Source organism: Andrographis paniculata, unplaced genomic scaffold (genome assembly GCF_009805555.1).
Source record: "Andrographis paniculata isolate CXL003 unplaced genomic scaffold, ASM980555v1 Contig60END, whole genome shotgun sequence".
In the NCBI taxonomy this organism is placed as follows: domain Eukaryota; kingdom Viridiplantae; phylum Streptophyta; class Magnoliopsida; order Lamiales; family Acanthaceae; genus Andrographis; species Andrographis paniculata.
Window position 1 is genome coordinate 6053162 of NW_026137596.1, and position 24353 is coordinate 6077514.

At 31.4% G+C, this 24353-nt stretch overlaps 1 protein-coding gene across 1 annotated transcript; it reads left to right on the top strand.

The window, feature by feature from the left end:
* The first annotated feature begins 19438 nt into the window (after positions 1-19438).
* LOC127259807 (ras-related protein RABA2b-like) lies at positions 19439-21593 on the top strand. Its single transcript, XM_051287419.1, has 2 exons — positions 19439-19603; positions 21111-21593. Exons 1-2 carry the CDS (start codon positions 19439-19441, stop codon positions 21591-21593), a joined length of 648 nt encoding a protein of 215 aa, XP_051143376.1.
* Positions 21594-24353: the final 2760 nt, after the last annotated feature.

Here is a 24353-nt window from a genome sequence, read left to right on the forward strand (position 1 = left end):
TTATTTTTTTATTTTTTATTTTTTTATTTTATTTGCTTTTTTTTTTATTTGGTCCAATTAAAAAAATGAAAAAAAATAAAATTTACGTGTCCGCCAGGTGTCGTTGACCTGGCGGGACACCTGGCAGACACGTGGCTTCCGGCGAGCCACACAGGCGTCTCAGGCGCCGGAGGACTAAAACAACAAAAAATTTTCACTTATGGGACTAGTTTTGACAGACTTCTCTTACGGGACTAAAATGATAAGGGGTCCAGTTACATGACTAAAAAAAATAGTTTACCCTACTAATTATTACTATATTAGAAAATGTGACTAATTTTGCCGGACAATCAAAAAAGAAAATATGGACTAATTTCATGGGACGGGCGGAATATATTACAATTAAATTATAAATTTATAAAAAGTTAACTTTTTCAATCATCATACTTTTTATTCATAAAGAAACAAAAAAGAAAAATTAAAATTAAATTATAATAATACATTTTTAAAAATTAGATTACCTTATTAAAATCACTACAAAAAAATAATATATTTGTAACAGAATTCCGTCCCTAAAGTTCACGTAGCTAACGTAATTCCATTCCTAATTCCGTCTCTAATATCATTAGTAACGAAAAAAATAAATTTAAAGACAAAAAATTTTTTTTGCAAAATTGATTTTTTCTTGCGGTGGATTTCAATAAGGACGTGGTTAGAATAAAATTATGTATTAGTCAAACGAAGAAAATTGATGCGAAAATGACACTAGTTATTGAGTAAGATAATAATTGATATTAATATAAATACTATTATAGTAACATATATGATATAAGAATTTAGATACAAAAATATGTATAGAATACCTGTGATTCCAAAATAGAGCAGCAAGCTACATGAAAATAAAATGACGCAGAACAAAAAGTATAGATAATTTTTTTTAAATAATTTGTTGAGTTTTTAATGTTACATTTAAATATATATATAGATTTTGAATTAAAAACGAAGCTATATCCAAAACATAATTGATATAATAATGTATAATAGAACCCCTATAAAATATTATAAATATAATTGACAATATCAAATATGTTATTAAGGGTGTGTTTCTTTAGACCGATTTGGGAAAATTTGGGTTTGAGTTTGGTTTTTATTTGAATTTTAAGATAGGTTTGAATTTTTGTGTTTCTTTTGTGTGTAAGTTTGGTTTGGGTTTGAGAAGTTTTTATATGTATTGATTTGATGGACAATGAATATAATAATATAAATATGTATTAAAACTAATTGATAAAATTAACAGAGGTATGATTTGATTATGAATTTATATTATATCCAACATAAATATTTTCAAATTTTTATTTATTTGTATTATAAAAAATTTTATTATCTACAATATAATATATATTTTTTAAACTTATAATTATTATAAATATTAAATAACTAAAATATTTGAATTATATTAATATTTTAAATTAAAAAAAAAAACAAAGTGCAGCTTGCGTGTTGCAAGCAGCAGCAGTTTGCAGGCGCGCTCGGTTTAGCGCCCAAATCACTGTGCACAATAGTTGTATATCATTTTGCCCAAACCGGGCTTGGAGAAACATACTCTAAATTTTAGGGTAAATTACAATATACACCTCTGTGTTATAGGATATTTGCACAAAGTATCCTATGTTTAATTTATTGCACGATTCACCATAGGTAATATAACAATATGCACAATCTCCCTATTCCGTTTGAAATTAACGGAACGTTGATTACACTCATTGTGTGTGCGTTTATAATTCAATTAAATTCTAAATTACTGGATGTATATACTTTAATGCCCCTTGGTGTGGAATAAAATTGCGAGAATCTTCACTTTCTCACCACCGAGTTGACAAGAGACCCGAAGGGAGAGGAATTTGTGGATCTACAAATGATTCAAGAAATCCTCATCCATCTCGGTAAAAATTTTCTGTTGAAAGTTTTATTTGGGTGGTGAAAGTTTGGGTAATTGATTTTCAAAGTATTTATTGGGGTTTTTTTTTCAATGAAATGACGAATGAATTTTCATGTGGGTGGTAAGAAATATTTAATCGGTTTTTAAAGTGTTTTGCTTTTTGTTTTTTGTAAGGATAGTAAGAATGTTTTGTATTGTTAAATTATCAATGTTATTTTATATTGATTAATCATTTTTCACAATAGGCAGAAAATGTAGCTGGATGGATTTAGGTTAAAAAATTAAGTTATTTTCTATAGAATTTTGGTTTTACATTATTAGTTTACACAATGACAGTGAATTGCTGGTTTGGTTGGGTGTTAAAGTGTAGGCATTTTGGTTTTCACAATATTAGTCGATACAACATCAATATTTTGCTGATTTTGTTTGGTGGTCATCATATTTATGTTTGGATTCTGTTGAGTTTCTTGTAAATGGTAATCATTTTTTTTTAAGAACGAATTGACCATGCTTGCAAATAATAGGTGGTGATAATATCGACGGCTTCATCAAATAGTAAGAAGAGTTTGAGGGCAGAATTTTTGGATTTACGATACAAAAATTCAATATGTAAATGTGGAAAATATGCTGCCATTCGAGTTGTTGGCCATACGAAAGACACCGAAGGTAAATTTTTTTGCAATTGCAAAAATAGACAATGTGACTTTTTTTCTGTTGGTTAGAGCCTTTGAATACACAAGAAAAAGATCGCTCAAAAGTTGGTGTCGGTAGCTTTGATGAAGTATGATTAGTATTGAAATTAAATACACATATACAACAAATACAAAATTATATTACATACCTTAGCAAACCTTGAATTCGGGTGTGGTGTATTCTTACAATTTCTTTTAATATGCCATTGTTGAAGGCATATCGCACAAGTGTGGGTAAAGCCTTTTTTCAAAATTTTACTTGAATCTTTTGTATTGTTTGCATCCGCCCTACGCACTTTTTGGGCCTTCCAGCTTTTTTTTTAACAACATAGGGGTTGACAATACCAAGCGGAGACTTCTCAAAGTCATGCATACCTGGTACATGATTGATCATGTGGTTGTATAAGTTATTGTACAATTCCTTGCTGAAGTACGAATCCAGGAACTCCAATGGATCTTGCCTATGCATATCCAAAGCTGAAACTACATGACAACATGGGTATCCAACCATCTAAAACATACCATATGAGCAGCTCCTGGTATTCATATGAACTACATGATTAGCCTGCCAATGCATTTTTTTTGAATTTTTCGTCACTTGCCCAACTAGGGAAACAGTTTCTGCTTTCTTTTCTCTGAGCCTCAATTTTCTTCAAAATATTCGGACAGATACGACTCTCAAACTTTTTTAGTTCCCTATTTCTTAACCTGAATTCGTGTCATGCATTTTCTTTTTATCCATTCGAACATCTAGATTATTGGAAGATCCCGAGTAGACATAATATAATGGTTAAAAGACTTGCTAATGTTATTGACCAACGCATCGTACTTAATCCTCGTAGGAAAGTAGGCCCTCGCCCATTGATGCTCAAGTATATCCGCCAACCACTTAAAGGCATTTTTCAATTCATTGATCTTCGGATCGTAATTATGTATTTCCTTCATTGTATGTTTGTGTTCATTCATATTGTAGGTTGAGACGGTCTTCCAGAAAAACCGTTTCAACTCCAAACCCTTAAACTTTGTTTTGAAGTTATTGTACATATGGCGCAAACAAAATCGGTGCTCGGCATTCGGTGCATGCTTAGCAACAACCTCAATCAAACCTTTCTGTCTATCAGAAAGTAAAGACCATATGTCATCTCGTGCATCTCCATTGTCTCTAAACAGCAAGTTCAAGAACCAATCCCAGCTATCAAATTTTTTGATCTCCACAAACGCCATAGCAATTGGGTAAATATTGTTATTCCCATCCATCCCCGTCGCTATCAGTAGCTGAATCTTGTACAATCCCTTCAAAAAACAACCATCAAGTCCAATAATTGGCCTACATCCCATTTGAAATATGTCTGATAGTGGTTTCAAACACAAATACATCCTTTGAAGCACCGGCGGAGTTAGTTCTCGATCAACTTTCAAACTAGTCGAACTCCCAGGATTGTGTTTGCAGACTGTCTCCCAGTAGTCATACAACCTATTATATTGCTATTTTATATTTCCCTTTAATAGTTCTATTGTATGTTTCTTTGCTCGGTACACCTTGTGTGTGCTTACATTAACCTCAACATTTCTTCTTACTTTCCTTCGCAAAGACTCTAAAGATTCTCCAGGATTGTTTTTCATGTAATTGTTAATCCTTTTTCCCAGATATCTGATGGAATAAAAATTAACAAAATTAAATAAAAAAATAGCAGGTACATAATCTGGTTAAATATATTTGCTTGGTTTTGTGCAAAGATTACAAAAAATTAAAATAAGACCACTTCCGAGATTTTAGTAAAACTTATATATTTGGTTAAATATATCTGCTTGGTTCAGTGCCTAAAATTTTTCAAAACGTGTAAGGTGCAATTGCCAAGTGCCAAGATCAACATTTCTGATTTGTTTCCTAGTTGAAAATTTTAACATTATGCCCCCAAAGTCAAAATAACAATGCAGACAAATAAAATTGACATTAATGAGCAAATAATGGAAAATCTGCATATAAATCTCTAAATAAAATTCATATAAGAAAGACCACCAAACAATGGAAGCCAACTTATCTTTCCACCTAATTATATACCTTTTCAAGAAAACAAAAACTGCTATTTCATAATCCTAATATTCAAAGTATTGAATCTGCCAGAAGCATGCAGGCTGCTTGCTATATTTCACAAGATCTTTATCCAATATTTAATTAGATATAAAAAGAGATCTTAAATTTACCTTACTTTCTCAAACATCTTCCTTTTATAAACATAAAAAACATTAAACAAAACAATAAGTAGATAATACAAGAAAACAAAATTAAACAAAATAATAGGTACCTAATGGAAGAAAACAAATATGCATGCATGACTAAAAAATAACTATTATAAAATATATTTAAAATAATTACTGAAAGTCAGCTTGTGAGTTTGTTGTTATGTGTGCATATATGTGACTGCCTTTGAGTGTTTTTATCTGAAATTTGGTCCCTCGCATGATTGAGGAAGCCCGTATAAAGCATTCACATCTTTTTTTGCAAGTAGTAGCCACAACATGATTTCTTTCTTTACTTCAAGTCTCATCATTTTTTGACAATCCAGTCCTTTAAAGCTTCCTTGAATTTCCCTCTACTTTGAAATTTCATGCCCACCTCGAGATCTTTTGTACCCATATCCATGTTTTCATCCCATTAGGTATAATGAGGCCCTTCTGTATCTTCATCAGACACCAAATGTGCATTCAGATCCCTCTCTCCTTCCAAATTAACATCACTGTACCATCTTGCATTCTTATCTTTTATTCCTACTCCATCATCATTCACAGTGTCCCCTCCGTTTTTTCTTTTCTTCTTCCTTAATGATCGGAACTCTTTAAACAATTCTTTCATTTGCTCCCGATCATTCTCTGGCTTTTCAACAAAAATATCATCATCCGATGGACCATCAAACCCATCGTACATCCAAGATGGATCATCCAAGTCAAAACCATCCTATACAACACTTGATTTTTCACTATAAGCATAAGAGGCACCCTCACCACTAGACACAACAGCCACCCCCTCAACACCACCATTATTTCCTATACCATTTTATGGTGAAGCATTATCGTCAGAAACCCTTCGTTCATATCCTCCACAAGCCTCAACTCCCTTCACAACCCCCTCAGCACCACGAACCACATCACTCTCTAGTACTCCTTCATCCATCTTGTCATTGACATCCTTCATATTACCCATATAGTTACCAAATATTGTTACACGTTCCCAATTCTCCCACACAGCATCTCCGACTTCACTATTTTCCACTTGATGTATCTCATCTTTCTCAATATTACCCTCTCCTGGTTCATTACCCTCATCAATAACCTTTCTGTCTTTCCATGGCAGAAGTAAAACCTCATTGGATTTACTAATTTCCCTGTCAACATTGTCCAAACTCATAAACTTTAACTTCTCTGAAAAAATTTGTAACACCGATTCATTCTTATATGCCCGCAAAAGGTTAAGAATGTCTACAACACACTACTTTTCAAAGTTTCACCTGAAAGAGAATAATAAAACTCTAAATTATTTCCCACCCCACCTGTTTTCACATGCATATCAACTAATGTCTAATAATTAAATGTATCCTTATCAATATTTTTGAACTTAAACTTCCTACCTTCTATATACTAAGCAATCAACACCAAATTAAATAGTCATCCACCCATAAATAGACATCCATAGAATCCGTCATCTGATACCTGCGTGACACACAACCATTTTAAAAACAAAAAAGTCAGCGAAGTAATAGCTAACACTACATCTACGAATAAAGACAAAATAACATTCAATGGAACACCGACAAAGGAATAACATAGAACAGCCATAACCCACGTGGCATAGTAAACAACACAAATGTCAATTTTAAACTATCGATGCATAACCTAAGAAAACCCATGGGTCCCCAACAAGAAAACATGTCTCGACAAGGTATTATTGAATTTCAACACTCCATGACCAATAGAGTGCCTAAATTTAAGTTATTTAGTACAAGTTCCTAAATTAAAATGAAAACGAGAACCTCGCTCTTGATGAATAACAAATCGCACATAAAGAAGCTTGAGAGTGTCAATCGGTTCTTACCCACCGAAGAATAACTTGTCGCCAAACAAGGATGAATGTTGTCGTTGGAGGATTTTGATAATGTCCTGAAATTGCGACATTCTTGAAGAATGAAAAGAAATCGAACCTAGTAGATGAAATTGATTCTTCCTAAACCCTAAATGATAAAGTGAGAGTGAGTGGGGGTGAGAGTTGTATCTAATTTCAGAGTTAATATAATTATAATTTACAACTAAAATCCTAACCTACCCAAGGGTAAAACGGCCACTTCAATTCTTTTTTTTTAACTCCCTTAGTATTGATGGAGCGTGAGCATATAATTTTTAACACAGGTTTTTTTGGGGGGTTTATCTAACATAAGGGACTTTATGAAAATTAATGATAACACAGGTGTATGCTGTGCAATTTACCTTAAATTTTATGTCATAATAAAATAAAAATACATAATATATTAATTAGTTAAATAAATCGTATAACTAGTGTATTAGTTAGACAGGAACGTTGTATCAAACTATTAACATAACACTTATCTAACGCTATAAATAAAATTCACAATGTTAAATATATTATTAAGAAGTCGTATGTTATAATAAAATAAATTACACAATATTAAATAAATGTGTAATAAATATATTAGTTAGATAAGAACTAATTGAAAAAAAGATCATAATATTATCTCAATATAAAAATTTATTTTAATCTAACGTATATAATACTGTAACGAGTCGGATGGTTCATCCTTGAACACCTTCCCTTCGACCTAGTAATTTCTCGACGCTCACGAGAAACTCGCTAGTACAGCCTCGCGCACGATTCCACTCTAAGCTAGAAAGCAAGAACACCACAAGAAGTACCTTGGAAAAGTAGAGTGTATATTAGCTCTCTGAAAAGTGTAGTACAATTGAGGGGTCCCCCCCTATATATAAACACTTTAACCAACCAGGCCTACCACAGGCCAAAGCATATCCACACTCGAATGGACTCTATCTATACAAGATACGGATAAAGATAGCTAAATAAGGAAAGATGGATAAACTAAGTCTAATAGATAAGCATCAACTCGGTCAAAGGGCGATCTCAGTACTTCTAGAATGTTCTGGAATATTCCAGGAGGTTCCGGAACATTCCAAGAGGTTCTGGAACGTCTCGAAGGGATCTCCGCTAGCCTCTCCGTGTTTGCGCGCCACAAGCCCCTCCTCGGCACTCCTCTGCATTCTCCTCAGCATTACTCCTTCCTCAGCGCTCCTCGGCATTTTCCTCCCTTCTCTTGCTTCCTCCTCGGTGCTCCTCTGCATTACTCCCTTCTCGGCGCTCCTCGGCATTGCTGGGCCACTATTTCAGTCCGGGACAATGCTAAACATAAATTTGACAATGTCAAATATATTATTAATTTTTGTGTTATAATATAATAAAATTGTAAAATTTAGTAAAGTAAGTAATATGTTAATCAATAAGAACCAATTCAAAGTATAAAAGATTACGGAAATATTAATACTCTCTCCGTCATGCTGCAAGGTTTTTATTTGGTTATTGTGTCATTGTATTTGACATTAAAAATATTCTTATATTTGAATAATATACTCTGCAAAGGTCATTGTATTTGTATTATAAGAGACTAATAAACATATCTTTGTCTTTTTCTCTTGATTTATACTACGTATTAATATAATAATTAATATTTAAAGATCAACATGCAAAAAGCCAATGACAACCTTGCAGCAGGACGTATGGAGTACTACATTAATATAATTATATTTAATGAATAAAAAATATATATTATAACATTATAACATATATGAAATATATTAATTATAACAAATACATTACATTAACACACGAACACTACCCACGATTTCACTACTAATCGATTTTCCTTTTATTCTTTTACATAAATTTTTAATAATTCCATCCTTCAATTTTTTTTTTTAATTTTTTTTTTCAAGCGCGTTCTTAAAAAATTTCCTTCACCCCCAAAAATTTCAATCTTTTCCAAGAGAAAAAGAAAGTGTAGTTTAACACGCCTTGAAGAAGTCATATCTGAAATTTGTTGAACTTATAGACTTGCTCCGTCCCACTTAATTTGTCTCATTTAACTTAGGCATAAAATTTTAGATATTGTATAATTAGTAAATAATTAAAAAATTATTAGTAAAAATAATTATGATTTAATAAAAATAATTATATATTAAGATTTAAAATGACTAAATAGTTTAAATAAAATAAAATTAATTATAGATTATGAATTTTAAAATGTGATTAAAGTGTATAATTATATTTCAAAAAATAGAAAGGACAAATTATTTATATGATGTCAATCTATATACAATAAACTTGTTTACAAGTTTATATTTATATTATTTCAATCTATATACTATAAACCTGTTTTTATTTTATTTTCTCTTTTCCTTTCAGAAATGAATAGCAATATGTTCAACGATTTATATTCTACATTTCCTGATTTCAACGGAAAATCTAATCACTTTTGTTAATTATTTTTTTATTTAATCTTTTTGTTTACATAATTATATATATTTATTGGATGTAATGATCTTCTGTTTTAGATTGATTTATTTTTATCATCTTTCGATATATATGTTTGTGTATCAAACATTTTAATGATCATCATACGTATTTCCTTCGTCTTATGGTTACTTGATTATTCCCTAATTTGATTGGTTAAAGAGTTCGTGTAGATCTTAGTATAATACAATAATATTTTTTGTGTGTGAGAAATTAAACTAAAAGATTGAAGTAACGAGGCAGCAGAGTTTCTCATGTGTACTAAAGAAAGCATTGAAATGATTCTGCCAAATATCAGTCTCGTTCATTGATTTCTTGTTTCTGAAAATTATGATGCCTCATTGATAGATTTCTTTGTGATTTGTATTTAATGATGTTTTCCATTGAAGTAAAGGAATACAATAGGAAACTGTGCTCGAAAATAATCTATATTTTGTTTGCTATTTTTGTTATTTTTTATTTTATAAAACTACATTTTTCTTTAAGTTGCTCATCTGCAAATATATTTTTATATTTATTTATATTTCTAAAATCTTTTAAGATTAAACTTTTACATTAATAGAGAACTTTCATATTCACTCAAATGCTTACACTAAAGAATACAATGTCTTCTGCATTATATTCATTGATCATTAGTCACTCTCTTATTACTGATGGATCACATTTGACAATTGATGCATGTTTTGATTTTTTTTTGTTGTTATTACTACTTGCTAGTTGTTAGTTTTTTTTTAATTTTTTTTATGCAAGCAAAAAATCAGTGTTTGCATATCCTTGAACATGAACTAAGAGTGCTCCTACATCGTTTAGATCTATGCACAACCAATATTGTTATTAATTCTTATAGTATAATATTATTTTAAAAATTAATATATTAGGATTGAAATTTTATAGATTAACCAAATGTCTATGCTTCTATTGGATATGCACAAACTACTTGAAATTTATATGATAAAATTAGATTAAATTACATCAAAATATAAATATTTTTTTCTGCACTTTTTTTTTTTACACATATTTTTATATATATACATATAAACTAGGGTAAACTGTTTTTTTTAGTCCCGTAACTGGACTCCCTTATCATTTTAGTCCCGTAAGTGGAGGCTGTCGCAAACTAGTCCCATAAGTGAAATTTTCGCTGTTTTACATAACAACTTATCAAAATCAAAATCAGGGCAAAATTTAGATGCAACTGACATGAGTAAGTTGTTTACTAATTTATGTAATTAAAATCAGGGCAAAATTTATTTAATGTTTCATGTGGATTTGGAGGCGTCGGGGTTTGAACCCATGATCTCACGGTTACAAGTTTACTCACCAAACCACCAGGTCAACCCTTACGGGACAGGGAACCAACAATATTTGAATTGATAAAGCGTGGTTGGATTGTTAATTAAGTGCTTCAAATTATTATTGTTATTAAATAAATAATATGTGCATATTATTAGGAGTTGCAACCGTTGGTTTAAAATTTGAATTTCTAATATTTAGTAATTATTATATCAGATTTATTGTATTATATTTTTTTTAGCAGAAATAAAATATTCTCCTTTGTTCTTATTCGTATTTCTTTGCTGCCGCATTTCTTTTCTTGTTCTGCTAACAAATTTGGTATAAGAGCAAATAAATTCCAGGTTTTTTGGTCCATCTTCTCCCCAACGAAGAAGAAAGTGAGGGCTTGTATCGTATTTTTTTTTTCAGAAGTAGAGTTTTTTTTTGAAGTTTTTTGTTCATTTGGAAATGTCAAACGGAAATTCTTTAATTCAACCATTAATTCCAATCTTCAAAGGAGACAAGTACCATCTTTGGAGTTTGAAAATGAAGACTCTATTCAAGTCTGAAGAATTGTGGTATTTGGTTGAAATTGGATTTGATGACCTAGACCCCGCTCCTGCAACACCGGATCAACAATTGCGGGAAAATCGTAAAAAAGATGCAAAGGCTTTGCTACTCATCCAATCGGCAGTAGAGGATGATATTTTTCCCCGTATTGCAACTGCGAGAACATCCAAGATGGCATGGGATATTCTGAAGCAAGAATATTTGGGTGACGACAAAGTACTTATGATTAAATTGCAAACCCTTCGGCGTGATTTTGAAACACTGAGTATGAAAGAAAAAGAATCTGTCCAAGAATATATGTCGCGTGTTTCTGGTATTGTCAACCAGATGAAGTGTTATGGAGAATCTGGATCGGTCAGTGATCAGATTGTTGTCAGTAAGGTTCTCAGAAGTTTGATTCCAAAATTTGATCTCGTTGCTGCAATTGAGGAAAGTAAGGACTTGTCAACATATACACTTGATGAACTGATGATTTCTCTGATGTCACATGAAGCAAGATTGAACAGATACTCTGAAAAATCAGAAGAAAAAGCGTTTTAAATTAAGGGGGAGAGTTCAAAGGAAAGTCTGAACTTCCTATAAATCGTGGGCACGGCAGAGGTAGCTTTCGAGGACGAGGTCGTGGTGGAGGCAAGGGCAGGTCTTCTGAACCATGCCAATTAAAATATCATTTTCAATGCAAATATTGTAACAAGTTAGGGCATAAGGAGGTTTATTGTTGGGCAAAGCAGAAGGACGAACAGAAGCAGACAAATTTTACCGAGCAAACCGAAGAAACAAGCAAATTATTTATGACACAATCATTGATATATGGTGATGAAAATAAAGATATTTGGTATATGGACAGTGGTTGCTCAAATCACATGTCGGGAAATAAATCTTTATTCAAAGATCTTGATGAAACACAAAAATGAGAAGTTCGACTTGGTGATGGAAAGAAAATGAAAATTCAAAGAAAAGGTACAATTATTGTGAAAACAATTCAAGGTGATTTTTGTCTTCTCCATCATGTGCAATTTGTGCCTACATTAGCTCATAATTTTCTAAGTGTAGGACAATTAATTTCAAGTGGCTATTCGGTTATGTTTGATGGCGAATCATGCATTATTTGTGAAAAAAATTCTTGTCCACTAGTGACTATCCGTATGACAAGAAGTCGAATGTTTCCATTGGATGTCTCTCGATCAGTGGGCAAAGCTTTGGTTGTTAGGAGAAATGAAGAATCAAATATTTGGCACTTACGTTATGGCCATCTACATGTAAATGGTTTGAAGTTGTTATGTCAAAAAGAAATGGTGGTTGGATTGCCAAATATTTCAGAGATTGATTTTTGTGAAGCATGTGTGTATGGAAAAAAGTCCAGAGGTTCATTTCCTAGTGGACGATCTTGGAGATCCTCAAAGTTCTTGGAGCTTGTACATGCTGATTTATGTGGGTCAATGCAAACAGAATCTCTTGGTGGAAGTCAATATTTTCTCCTGTTTATTGATGACTATAGTCGTATGACTTGGGTTTATTTCTTGAAACTCAAATCTGAAAGTTTAGATAACTTTAAAAAGTTTAAGGTTATGGTGGAAAAACAATGCGGAAAAAGTATTAAGGTGTTGCGCACTGACAGAGGCGGTGAGTTCTTGTCTAATGATTTTATCTCTTTCTACGAAAATCATGGCATTCGTAGGGAACTCACAACGCCTTATACACCAGAGCAAAATGGTGTTGCTGAAACAACAAATAGAACAGTGGTGGAAATGGAGAGGAGTCTTTTAAAAGGTAAAGGACTTCCGAATTCTTTTTGGGGAGAAGCAGTGGCAACAGCTGTGCATTTATTAAATATATCTCCTACGAAGGCTGTTTTGAATAGAACACCATATGGAGTTTGGAATGGTAGAAAACCCCTGGTGAGCCATTTAAAAGTTTTTGGTTGTCAAGCATATGCTTTGATCTGCGTTCAAAATTGGATGAAAAATCTGAGAAGTGCATTTTCATCGGTTATTGTCCTCAATCGAAAGCATATCGTCTATATAATCCTATAAATGGCAAAGTGATAATAAGTACGAATGTGATATTTAATGAAGAGGCTGCATTGAAATGGAATGTTGACAAGGATGGTGTCATTAAATTGGTTCCTGCATATTTCGATGAAAAAGAAAGTGATGTACAAGGTGTTAGGCATTTAGATCCTGCACTTTCGAATGACACCAACAGTGTCTCGAATACGCCTACACAACTCACAACAGCAGCAGTGCAGAATCCTCACCATCCTCTATCCGACACAGCAGCAGCGCAGAATTGTCACCATCCACTATCCAGAACAGCAGCAGCGCTGAATCGACACCAAGAAAATTCAGATATGTTACAGAAATTTATGAATAATGTGCGTTTTCTTTGTCAGCGGCTGATCTTAGGTCTTTTGAAGAAGCTGTACAAAAATCAGAATGGAAAGAAGCTATGGCAGAGGAGCTAAATGCTATTGAAAAAAATTCAACTTGGGTGTTGGTCGATGCCCCGCATGATAGAAATATTGTTGGCTTGAAATGGGTTTTTCGTACCATATATAATCCGGATGGAAGTATTCAAAAGCATAAAGCTTGACTCGTTGCAAAATGAGTCACAACAACATGGTATAGACTTTGACGAAACTTTTTCTCCAGTTGCTCGCTTCGAAACTGTGAGAATTATTTTGGCATTAGTTGCTCAATTAAATTTGCCAATTTATCAATTTGATGTGAAGTCGGCTTTTTTAAATGGTGCATTGGAAGAGGAGGTGTATGTTTCTCAACCTCCTGGATTTAATGTTGCTGGTAGTGAAGATAAGGTTTATAGGTTACGAAAAGCTCTTTATGGGTTGAAACAAGCTCCTTGGGCTTCGTACAGTAAAATTGATTCATTCTTTCATAGAAATAGATTCTCAAGAAGTAAGAATGAGCCTACTTTGTATATAAAGAAGAAATGTAATGGCAATTTCTTGTTGGTTTTTTATATGTTGATGATATGGTTTATCTTGCATCGTCAAAGGCCTTACTTGATGATTTTAAGCATACCATGATGAGCAAATTCGAGATGACAGACCTTGGGTTGCTAAAATATTTTTTGGGACTCGAGGTTATTCAGAGTGAAGATGGAATTTTTGTGGATCAAAAAAAGTATTCTTCCGATCTTCTAAAGAGATTTAACATGGTGAATTGTGAAGTTGCAGCCACACGAATGAATATTAATGAGAAGTTACAGCATGAAGACGGGACTGAAAAAGCAAATGCAACATTATTTCGAAGTTTGGTTGGTGGCTTGAATTATTTAACACACACAAGACCTGATATTTCTTTCTCGGTTAGTGTTGTGTCTAGATTTATGCATCATCCTACGAAACAACATTTTGGGGCTGCTAAGAGGATTCTTCGTTACATTGCTGGGACGTTGAACTTTGGCATTTGGTACAGTCAGAAAAAATTTTTTAGACTCGTTGGCTTCACCGATAGTGATTGGGCTGTGTGCATTGACGATCGGAAAAGTGTGTCTGGTAATATATTTAATCTCAGTTCTGGAGCAATAACATGGAGCTCTAAGAAACAAGACACGGTAGCTTTATCATCGTGTGAAGCAAAATATTCAGCAGCAACTTCGGCAACAAAGCAAGCTTTGTGGATTCGAAAACTTCTTACAGATTTGGATCATAAGCAGAAGGAGGCAACACAAATTTTCGCATTTGCAATTGCCAAAATCCAGCTTTCCATGGGAGGACAAAACATATTGACGTGCAGCATCACTTCATTCGACAACTTGTAGCAAATGGAACAATTGTAGTGACGTTTTGTGGAACCAACGAGCAAGTAGCATATATCTTCACCAAATCGCTTTCTCAAGCCAAACATGATTATTTCAGGATCGTATGGGAGTGACAAGTTTTGAAGCAAAGGGTAGTGTTAATTAAGTGCTTCAAATTATTATTGTTATTAAATAAATATATGTGCATATTATTAGGAGTTGCAACCGTTGGTTTAAAATTTGAATTTCTAATATTTAGTAATTATTGTATCAGATTTATTGTATCATATTTTTTTAGCAGAAATAAAATATTCTCCTTTGTTCTTGTTCGTATTTCTTTGCTGCGCATTTCCTTTTCCTGTTCTACTAACATGGATGACCAAAGAACAACAATGGAGTGGTCCTTCAAAAGATTTTGAGGTAATTGTTAAATATCTTTTTAATTGATATAAAATATGAAATATTGTGTTAATTACAAACTTTCCAACTTGAAGCCAGTCCTATAGTTTATATATTTATTGCATGTTTATTATTGTTGTTGTTGTTGTTTATAGACTTTTATTTATTTATTTAAGTTATATAGATGTTTATTTTTTATATAAAATATTATGTATGTTAATATATACATATATTTTTTAGTATTTTTTTTTTTTTGTAGATTCAATATATTTTTATACATTTAACATAATTTTTTATATAAGTTTTCAAGTAAAATTTCATTTATTTTGACAGGATGATCTTCAAATATCAGACGATCAAGAAATCAACATAGAGAAAATTTGGGTAAAGAGAGGAAGATGATCAAAACTTGGTTCTGAAAGTAAGCGCATAATGATAACACGTAAAGTTTCTCAATCCAGCAATTCGAAGCCAGGTTCAGAGGAGAACAAAGGAACAATCAGACATTTAGATGGAAGGAGCAATGCGCAGGACTTCAAGTTAAGAACGATGAAATAGAAGAAAGAATTCAAGCACTATCAGAGAAGTAGTGGCAAGAGTTAGCATCACAATTTCAAGATCAAGTGGAAGTTCAAAATAAGAAATTTCAAGATTTGATTAATTTATTTTTACAGAGGTCTTAATTGATTAGAATGATGTCCTTGAGATTGTTAGATTTTTATTTATTTATATTTATTGAATTGACTAATTGTATTTATAATTTTTTTTTTCTGTAGTATTTTTGCATTAGTGATTTGAATATTATGTTTAAAATTTTGATTTTATGCCGTGGTGAATTTTTAAAGCATTGTGTATAAAATTTAAAATTTTATGCTAATATTTTTAAAATTATTTTTGCATTCAATTAATAGTTATGATATTTTAGTTTTAGAATTTAAATATTATATCATGATTTTGTTCTTGCAGATATTATTTATGTGAAAAATTACATAACAAATTTAATTTATATAATTTTCTTTTTTTCTTTTTTGTAGCAAAATTTATTACAATGAATCATGATAATTTATGTGACAAAATATTGTAAATTTGATTTATAAAATTAATTGTGACAAAATTCATAGAAAACATATTTTGTGGCAACTAATATGACATAATTTTATAGAAAATTATGTTGCAAATTTTTGTGGCAGTTTATGTAACCAAATTAGCTACAGCACTTATAGCCACTAAATACTTTGTTGTGGCTAATTTTTATAACAAAATAATTTGTCATATATATTTTTTAATTTTTCCGTATCCAATTCAGGCCTAAGGATGGTTGTAGGAACTTTATTGTTGTTCATCTGAACGAGTTCAATCTGATCACTACACAATTGCGGTCGGCAAATCTTGAATTTGATTTAAAAAACAAAGTTGTAATCCTGCTGTCTTTGCCGGATAGTTGGGATTCGGTAATAACATCCTTGAGTGCGGCTTTTTCGGGGAAGAAGAAGATGAAGTTTGATGCAGTCAGAGATCTAATCTTGAGCGAGGGGATCCAGAGAAATTCAGATAAGAAAATTGAATTTGAATCTAGATATTCCCTTAGTGCCGAAAATAGAGGTATATCTGAGGAGAAAGAAAATTATCAAGATTAAAAATGGTCAAAGTTATAGTTAAAAAACAAGGACAAGAAGGTTGCAAGTCAATTGGTATGTTGGAACTACAACAAAAATGGGCACTTGAAACGATAGTGCAGGGCGCCCAAGGAAGGATCAGGATTCGGCGAACACAGCGGATGAGATATCCGATGCGCTGATTCTGAGCGTCAGTAGTCCAATAGAGCTATGGTACTTGGACTCAGGAGCGTCATTCTATTCATGCAGGTTGTGTTCTTTTGTGGGTTTTATCACAAATTTTTATTATTCGGATTCTTTTTTTCCTAAAAAATATCAAATCAAACATTTACTTTTCCTTTTTTATATTATATTAAAAATCTATTTCACATTCAAAATATCACATCAATATCTATTTATATCACATCAAACAACTATTCAAATTCAACTTTTTACTATTCAATAATCCAAACCCAAAACTCCAAACTCACAAATGAACACAACCGCAGTGATTAAGGAATCATGAAATCCTATACTCCAAGTAATTTTGGTGTTGTCTATTTTACGTATGATGAGCCACTGAAAATTGTAAATAAGGGGATAGTTTGAATCAAAACACCGAATAGTGGCGAGTGGAGACTAAATGATGTAAGGCATGTCCCAGGTCTAAAACAGAATCTTATTTCGTAGGACAATTAGATATGGCAGGTTACTTGACAATTTTTCTAACTAAATCGTGGAAAGTAACTAAGTGATTCATTATGGTGGCTCAAGGGAGAAAAGATGACACTTTTTACATGACGAACATCACGAGAGACGGAATTGGTTCCGTGGACATAAATAAGTATGCAAATTTATGGTATTCTCGTCTTGGAACATGAGCGAGAAAAGGATAAATGAGGTTTTTTTAAAGGGAAAATTATCAGGTCTCAAGTCCATCGATATTGGAGTATGCGAGGATTAGTTATTTGGGAAGTAGAGAAAGGTTTCATTCTCAAAAGGTAGGAGAGATCTGAATAAGAAGTAGAATTTGGTCCATACTAATTTGTGGGGACCAGCTCCTGTATCGTCTCTTACAGGCTCACAATACTACATCACGTTCATTGACGACGCTACAAAGAGTATACGAGAACTGGTTATTTGGAAAGTAATGAGTTGATTTATGAGCAATCTTGAAAGACAATCTAAGGTGGTAGAACTGGTTTCTACCTCAATTGTCCTCAATGAGTAAAGAAAGAGACTTGCACTGTCATTGTCGATGAAGTAAAATGTTGAAGTGGAATATGCAATCAATCTTCAAATAAATATTGTTGGGATATGATAGTCTTATTATAACCTAAAATCTAGGGATATGATTTAGATATATGATTTAGATATTATTGGAATAGGTTTAGGCTATAAATCTATATGTATTCTAACTTAAATATATACATGGCGTATTCCATAGTAAAATGATTGGTTTGGCAGCGCCCTAAACGTAGATCATTCTAATCAAATTGGATAATCAAATTCTTATATTTTTGTATCATTTCCTTAATTTCCTAAATTTTCCGCAACAAAATATTAGGCTAAATATGATTGGACTTTGTTTATTAATTAACATTGAGTTAATAAACAATTTTATTTTATTTTATTAAAATTTTTATTTTCAGCTTTGTTATTTTATTTCCTTCAAAAATATCAATATATATATATATAAGCTACATGCATAAATTTCTTTCTCAACTTGCGTCTCCTCTAGAGTCGACAATGGGTTAATTCGTGTCGGGTTGAATTTTTTAAACAAGTAAAATGACTTAATTTTTAACTCGACATGTTTATTGTCGTGTTGGGTTCGTATTGACCTGTATATAAAAGTAGGTCGAAATTCTTGACGTAAACCAATTATATCATGTCGGATTTTTCGTGTCATATTATATAATAAAATTATTTTACATATATAATAAATTAATAAATTGATATTAATATATTATAATTAGATTGTTGTGTCGGATTCAAGTTGAGGGCTTCAATCCTGATTCTGACATGTTTATTAGTGTATCGAATTTGCGTTGACCCATACACATGATTGAATCGAAATCCTTGACTTCAATTTTCTCTTGTCGGATTTAGTTTTTGTTGGCTCTAGTTTATTTTCTATGAAACAACTATTTATAAGTACGATTTAGATGGGAAAAAATAATAATGAAGAATTTTTATAAAGCTGGGTATATATAGATTGGCACGAGCTTTTAGTTAAGTTGAGGCAAAAATGAAAAGAAACAACTGATTCCATAAATAGAAGAAACAAATGGCCAATATTTGAATTCCCTTCCCTGTAATATCGGGTTTATATATCCTCTTTCTTATGATAATTTATTTTTGTTTTCTTCTGTTCATCAGTGACAAATCAAGATTCAGTTTTGTTATATTAATTACACAACCCGTTTGAGGAACAAGAAATGCATTCGAAGAGGGTTTCAAACAGACATATCCCACTCTGCATTAATAAGATCCATGTCGATCATGTCATGGCCTGATCCAAAACAATAATAAATAGAGTTAGACATTCTATCGATCGATCGATCAATCATTAATATCATTAGAAAAACAAAAAAACCAAAAAAAAAAGGTGTAGTGATTATATATATTTGATCTGATGGCGTATAAGGTCGATCATGAGTATGATTATCTCTTCAAGATTGTCCTGATCGGAGACTCCGGAGTCGGAAAATCCAACATTTTGTCAAGATTCACGAGGAACGAGTTCCTTCTAGAGTCCAAATCCACCATTGGTGTCGAATTCGCCACCAGGACACTCCAGGTTTAATTTCCTCTTTATTATCTCATCTAATCTTAATTTTAATTTCAATAACCATTCTGTCCAATTTTATTTTTTGTTTTATTATAAGATATCATCATATCATCGTCAATGGCCTAATAATGGAATAATTAACATAGAAATATTTTATAACGATGATCTGGTGTGTTCTTCTGGTGTCTTTTTTTTTTTTTTTTTGGTGAAATAGATTTTTTTTGATGTTCTTTATAGATAATAAATATATTTTGATTGTACATGATAAGATTTTATAGTAAAAAAAAAATGAAGAACAACCATGTCATTTTTTATCTTTCAATTTAAAACATATATAAGGGAGTTCCATCGATCCCACACCCCAGACCATGATATTGTCTTCTTAGGTCATCTTACTATAGATTATTTTCGTTGCATAATGATATCATTTTATTTAGTTTAATCACTTATTTAATTTAAATAGTTATAATTAGCGTAAGTTAAAAGTCTAATACTCCCTCCGTCCCACATACCATGTCCAAGTTGCCATTTCTGTCCGTCCCACATTCCATGTCACTTTCATTTTTTGGAAAATAATTACACACTTTAATCTCATTTTAAATTTTTTAATTATTTTTTTTAAAATTTTAATTAAACTAATTAGTTATTTTAATATTAATTTATAATTATTTATATTATAGGATAATTATTTTTATTAATACATTCTTAATTATCTACTAATTTCACTTCTGCTAAAACACCGTATCTACAGTGTAACAGATGAGGGGGTATATAGTAATATTATAATTTAGGATAATTAATCGTTCTTCAGTTAATAGTATTAAATTACTTGAAGCTAACGTTTGTGCTAAAAAATTATTTTAACATTGATACTTATAAAAGCATGTAAATCAAGGATATTATTGGTTTGTTGGTAAAATAAATTAAAATAATAATAAAGAATAATTGGTAAATAAAATGAAAAAATAAAATGCTAAAAGAACAAACTCCATAGTATGTTTATACAAATAGATTGTACTATTTAATGAAACATATATTGTATTATTCATTAATTCTTTTATACTAAATTATCAAAAGTAAATACTTATTTCTATATAATATATTAAAAACTGGGATATTTTTGTCATTTTATTTTATTTTTTTGCCTTTAGATTTGAATAGTATTTTTGATAGTATGTTGGATATAATGTTTTGTAAAAAAAAGGTATAATATATTTTTATAAAAAATAGCAAAAGGGTGAATAGTATAATTTTTTTTAAAAAAAGAAAATGCTAACCAAACATGCACACTTTTAATTTCCATTCAAAAGATCATATAAAAATATTTTTTTACATCACATCGAATATTAATTTAATTTTAATTTTAACTATCTCCAAACTTTCAACGAAAATACAAACATTAAAGGAACACTAAAAGTGTTTACCAGTCCATTAGTGGTAAAGATCCATCCAATTAATATTTTGTTACTCCATTATATATTGTAATAACTAAAACAAAACACTTATGAATTCAAAGGTGGAAGGGAAGACCGTAAAGGCCCAAATATGGGACACTGCCGGGCAAGAACGGTACCGGGCCATCACGAGTGCTTACTACCGCGGCGCGGTCGGGGCAATGGTTGTCTACGACATTACAAAGCGCCAGACATACGAGAACGTGGCACGGTGGCTAAAAGAGCTTCGGGATCACGCGGATTCCAACATTGTCATCATGCTCGTGGGGAACAAATCTGACCTCAGCCATCTCCGGGGAGTGCCCGAGCGCGAAACCCATCAATTTGCCGAGAAAGAGGGCATTTCCTTCCTCGAGACATCGGCCCTTGAGGCCCATAACATTGAAAAGGCTTTCCAAACCATTTTATACGATATATATCAAATTGTGAGCCGAAAGGCATTGGCGGCGCAAGAAGCCGGCGGCCCGACTCCCGGCCACGGCACCACCATTGCGGTGGTCGGAGATCCAACCAATGCCAACAAGAGCACTTGCTGTTCAAATTAGTTTGAAGTAGATTCAAGAATGAGTATCTTCTAATATAGTATTAGAAGATTTCGAGTATACTAAATGTTTTTTTGTGATGTTAGAATTGTTTATATAGGGTTTGTTGTTTTAAGTTTTAGACTGATTTTTTTAGTACTTAATGTTTAATTTTTTTATTTTTCCAAAAATATCACATTTATTTCATAAATATAATTTTTATATAAGAATTACCTTAAAAAACCATTTAAAGTTAAATATAAAAATAAAAACACAAAAATGACATGCCATTATAAAATTAATACTCTTTTTTGCAGTGTATTAAGTTCGACCGAAGGTTTACCCAGTGCGCACTTTCGAGTAACGGTTGCGGATTCCCACGTCATCAAAAAAATAAATAAATAAATAAGATTGATACTCTTGAGTGAAGCAACTTTATATTTATGCAACATGAATATTAATAGGGCCTAGTGTTTGATGTAAATGAGATTTATAGGCTTTAATAACAACCATTTATAATATGGATTATGTTTTAATATTCGTCACTCCTTGAATATAACATGGCGGCGGTCTTGCCGAGAGCAAGTAATGTATACAAGACAGTACATTAGGGTGTGTTTGGTTTGAGGATTGAATTTAAATTTAGCTATTCATCCAATTTTTTTCTTCCAAAAATATTAAATCAAACACCTATTTTTTTTATATTATACTAAAAATCAATTTTACATTAAAAAAATATCACATCAACACCTATTTATATCACATCATACAATTATTCAAATTCAAAATTTTTACTATTCAAATCCCAATTCAAAATCCAAACTCCCAAACAAACACTCTCCTAGATATAAATTTATAATACATATATAAAATAAATAGAACTAACAGTAGATATTAATACTATTTTCGTCCGGCTCTAACGGTTACATTTACCTTTTTTTTGTGTGTTGATATTTGAATATTAATTATTATATCAAACTATAGTACAAAGAAATAAAAAATAAAAAAATATTTTTATTAGTGTTTTATAATAATGATATAATGACATTTGTACAAAATATTATACAAATATAAGAATATTTTTATTGTTAAATATAATGACGCAAAAAGTAAATATAGCTTTTAGAGGCGAACGGAAAAAGTAATTTATATTTATAGCATTTTCATGTGATGATTGAACCAATAAACATGATATAGCTAAATCTCCAATCACCACCCTAATCGAAGCAATATGACATATTACCTTCGTCTAATTTATAAGTATGCATTTATTTTTAGAGATCTTGTTATCATTGCTGGATAAGAGGTTTGTACTCCTTGCCATTTCGTAGTTAAGCAAAAAGTAACTCATTATTTGATAAGCACTTACCTTAGCATGCGGGATTCATCTTCTCTTGCGAGACTTGTTAAAGAGTTCTTTATCTATAAGTATCCCGATATTGATAACTTTTTGAAGTTGATTGCCACCGTCGGTTGTAGAGTTTAAAAAATAATACTACTTCCGTCCTACATACCGTGTCTGCTACCACACGGTATTTTAGGAGGGGTGTAATTAGTAGATAATTAATAATGTATTAGTTAAAATAATTATCCTATAATATAAATAATTATAAATTAAGATTAAGATAACTAATTAGTTTAATTAAAATTTTAAAAAAAAGTAAAATTAAAAAGTTTAAAATGAGATTAAAGTGTGTAATCATTTTTCAAAAAACGAAAGTGACATGGTATGTGGGACGGACAGAAACGGCAACGTGGACGTGGTATGTGGGACGAAGGGAATAATATTTAAATTGTAGTAGGTTGTTAATACTAGTATAAAAATAAGGCTAAATTGCACAAAATCTACTTGTGATTTCGTGAAATTGCACTAAATCTCTCATACTTCTAAAACTGCGTCAAACTTCTTCGTAGTTTCATAAACTTTGCGTCTAACCCCCTCAGCGGTCCTTATTTAACGGTATTTGACCTAAATGCGCTCAAACTGCGAATAAATATTAGAATCTCAATTTCTAAACCCCTAAAATTACAAATATATTTATTTTTTATATATTTAGCCTAAAAAAATAGTAAAAATAAACTCTTAAAACCTGAGAAAAATAACTATTTTTTAGTATATTTACTATTTTTTAGGGTAAATATAAAAATATATATATATTTGTAATTTTAGTGGTTTATAAATTGAAATTCTAAAATTTATTCGCAGTTTGAGCGCATTTAGATTAAATATTGTTAAATAAAGACCACTGAGGAGGCTAGACGCAAAGTTTATGAAACCACGAGGGAACTTGACGCGGTTTTCGAAATATGGAAGATTTTGTGCAATTTCATAAAATCACGGGTGGATTTTGTACAATTTAGCCTAAAAATAATTTTACCCTTGTTTTTTTTTCGTAAAAAATGTAATAATGTGATTGTAAAATAAGGATATTTGTAGAAAAATATGAAGTATTTTTAAATTATGTTTATGAAATAGAAATAAATATATTTTATGAGTGGGTGAAAATATGTATATCTCGTGAGTGAGCGAAAGACGTATATCTATCGATTGTATAGTATTTACTAGTTAATATTTCCGCATTACCAAAAAATTAGATCTTTTGTGAAAAAATTATTGAGAAAAAAAAGGAATTGAAAGTCTAAACCTATGACCTCTCGGTCACAAGCCCAAGCCCAACACCACCAGACCATCCATTACTCTACGTTATATTATTGTATGACTTAACGTTGCATCACAATTAATAAAAAGTGTCACAGTGTCGACTACAATACTATTTACTGCAT

Bases quoted from the DNA above. Each gene is read 5' to 3' on its own strand.
- LOC127259807 (XM_051287419.1), top strand. From the start codon at position 19,439: ATGGCGTATAAGGTCGATCATGAGTATGATTATCTCTTCAAGATTGTC. The intron at 19,604-21,110 runs GTTTAATTTCCT...ATGAATTCAAAG, and splicing joins TCGCCACCAGGACACTCCAG to GTGGAAGGGAAGACCGTAAA.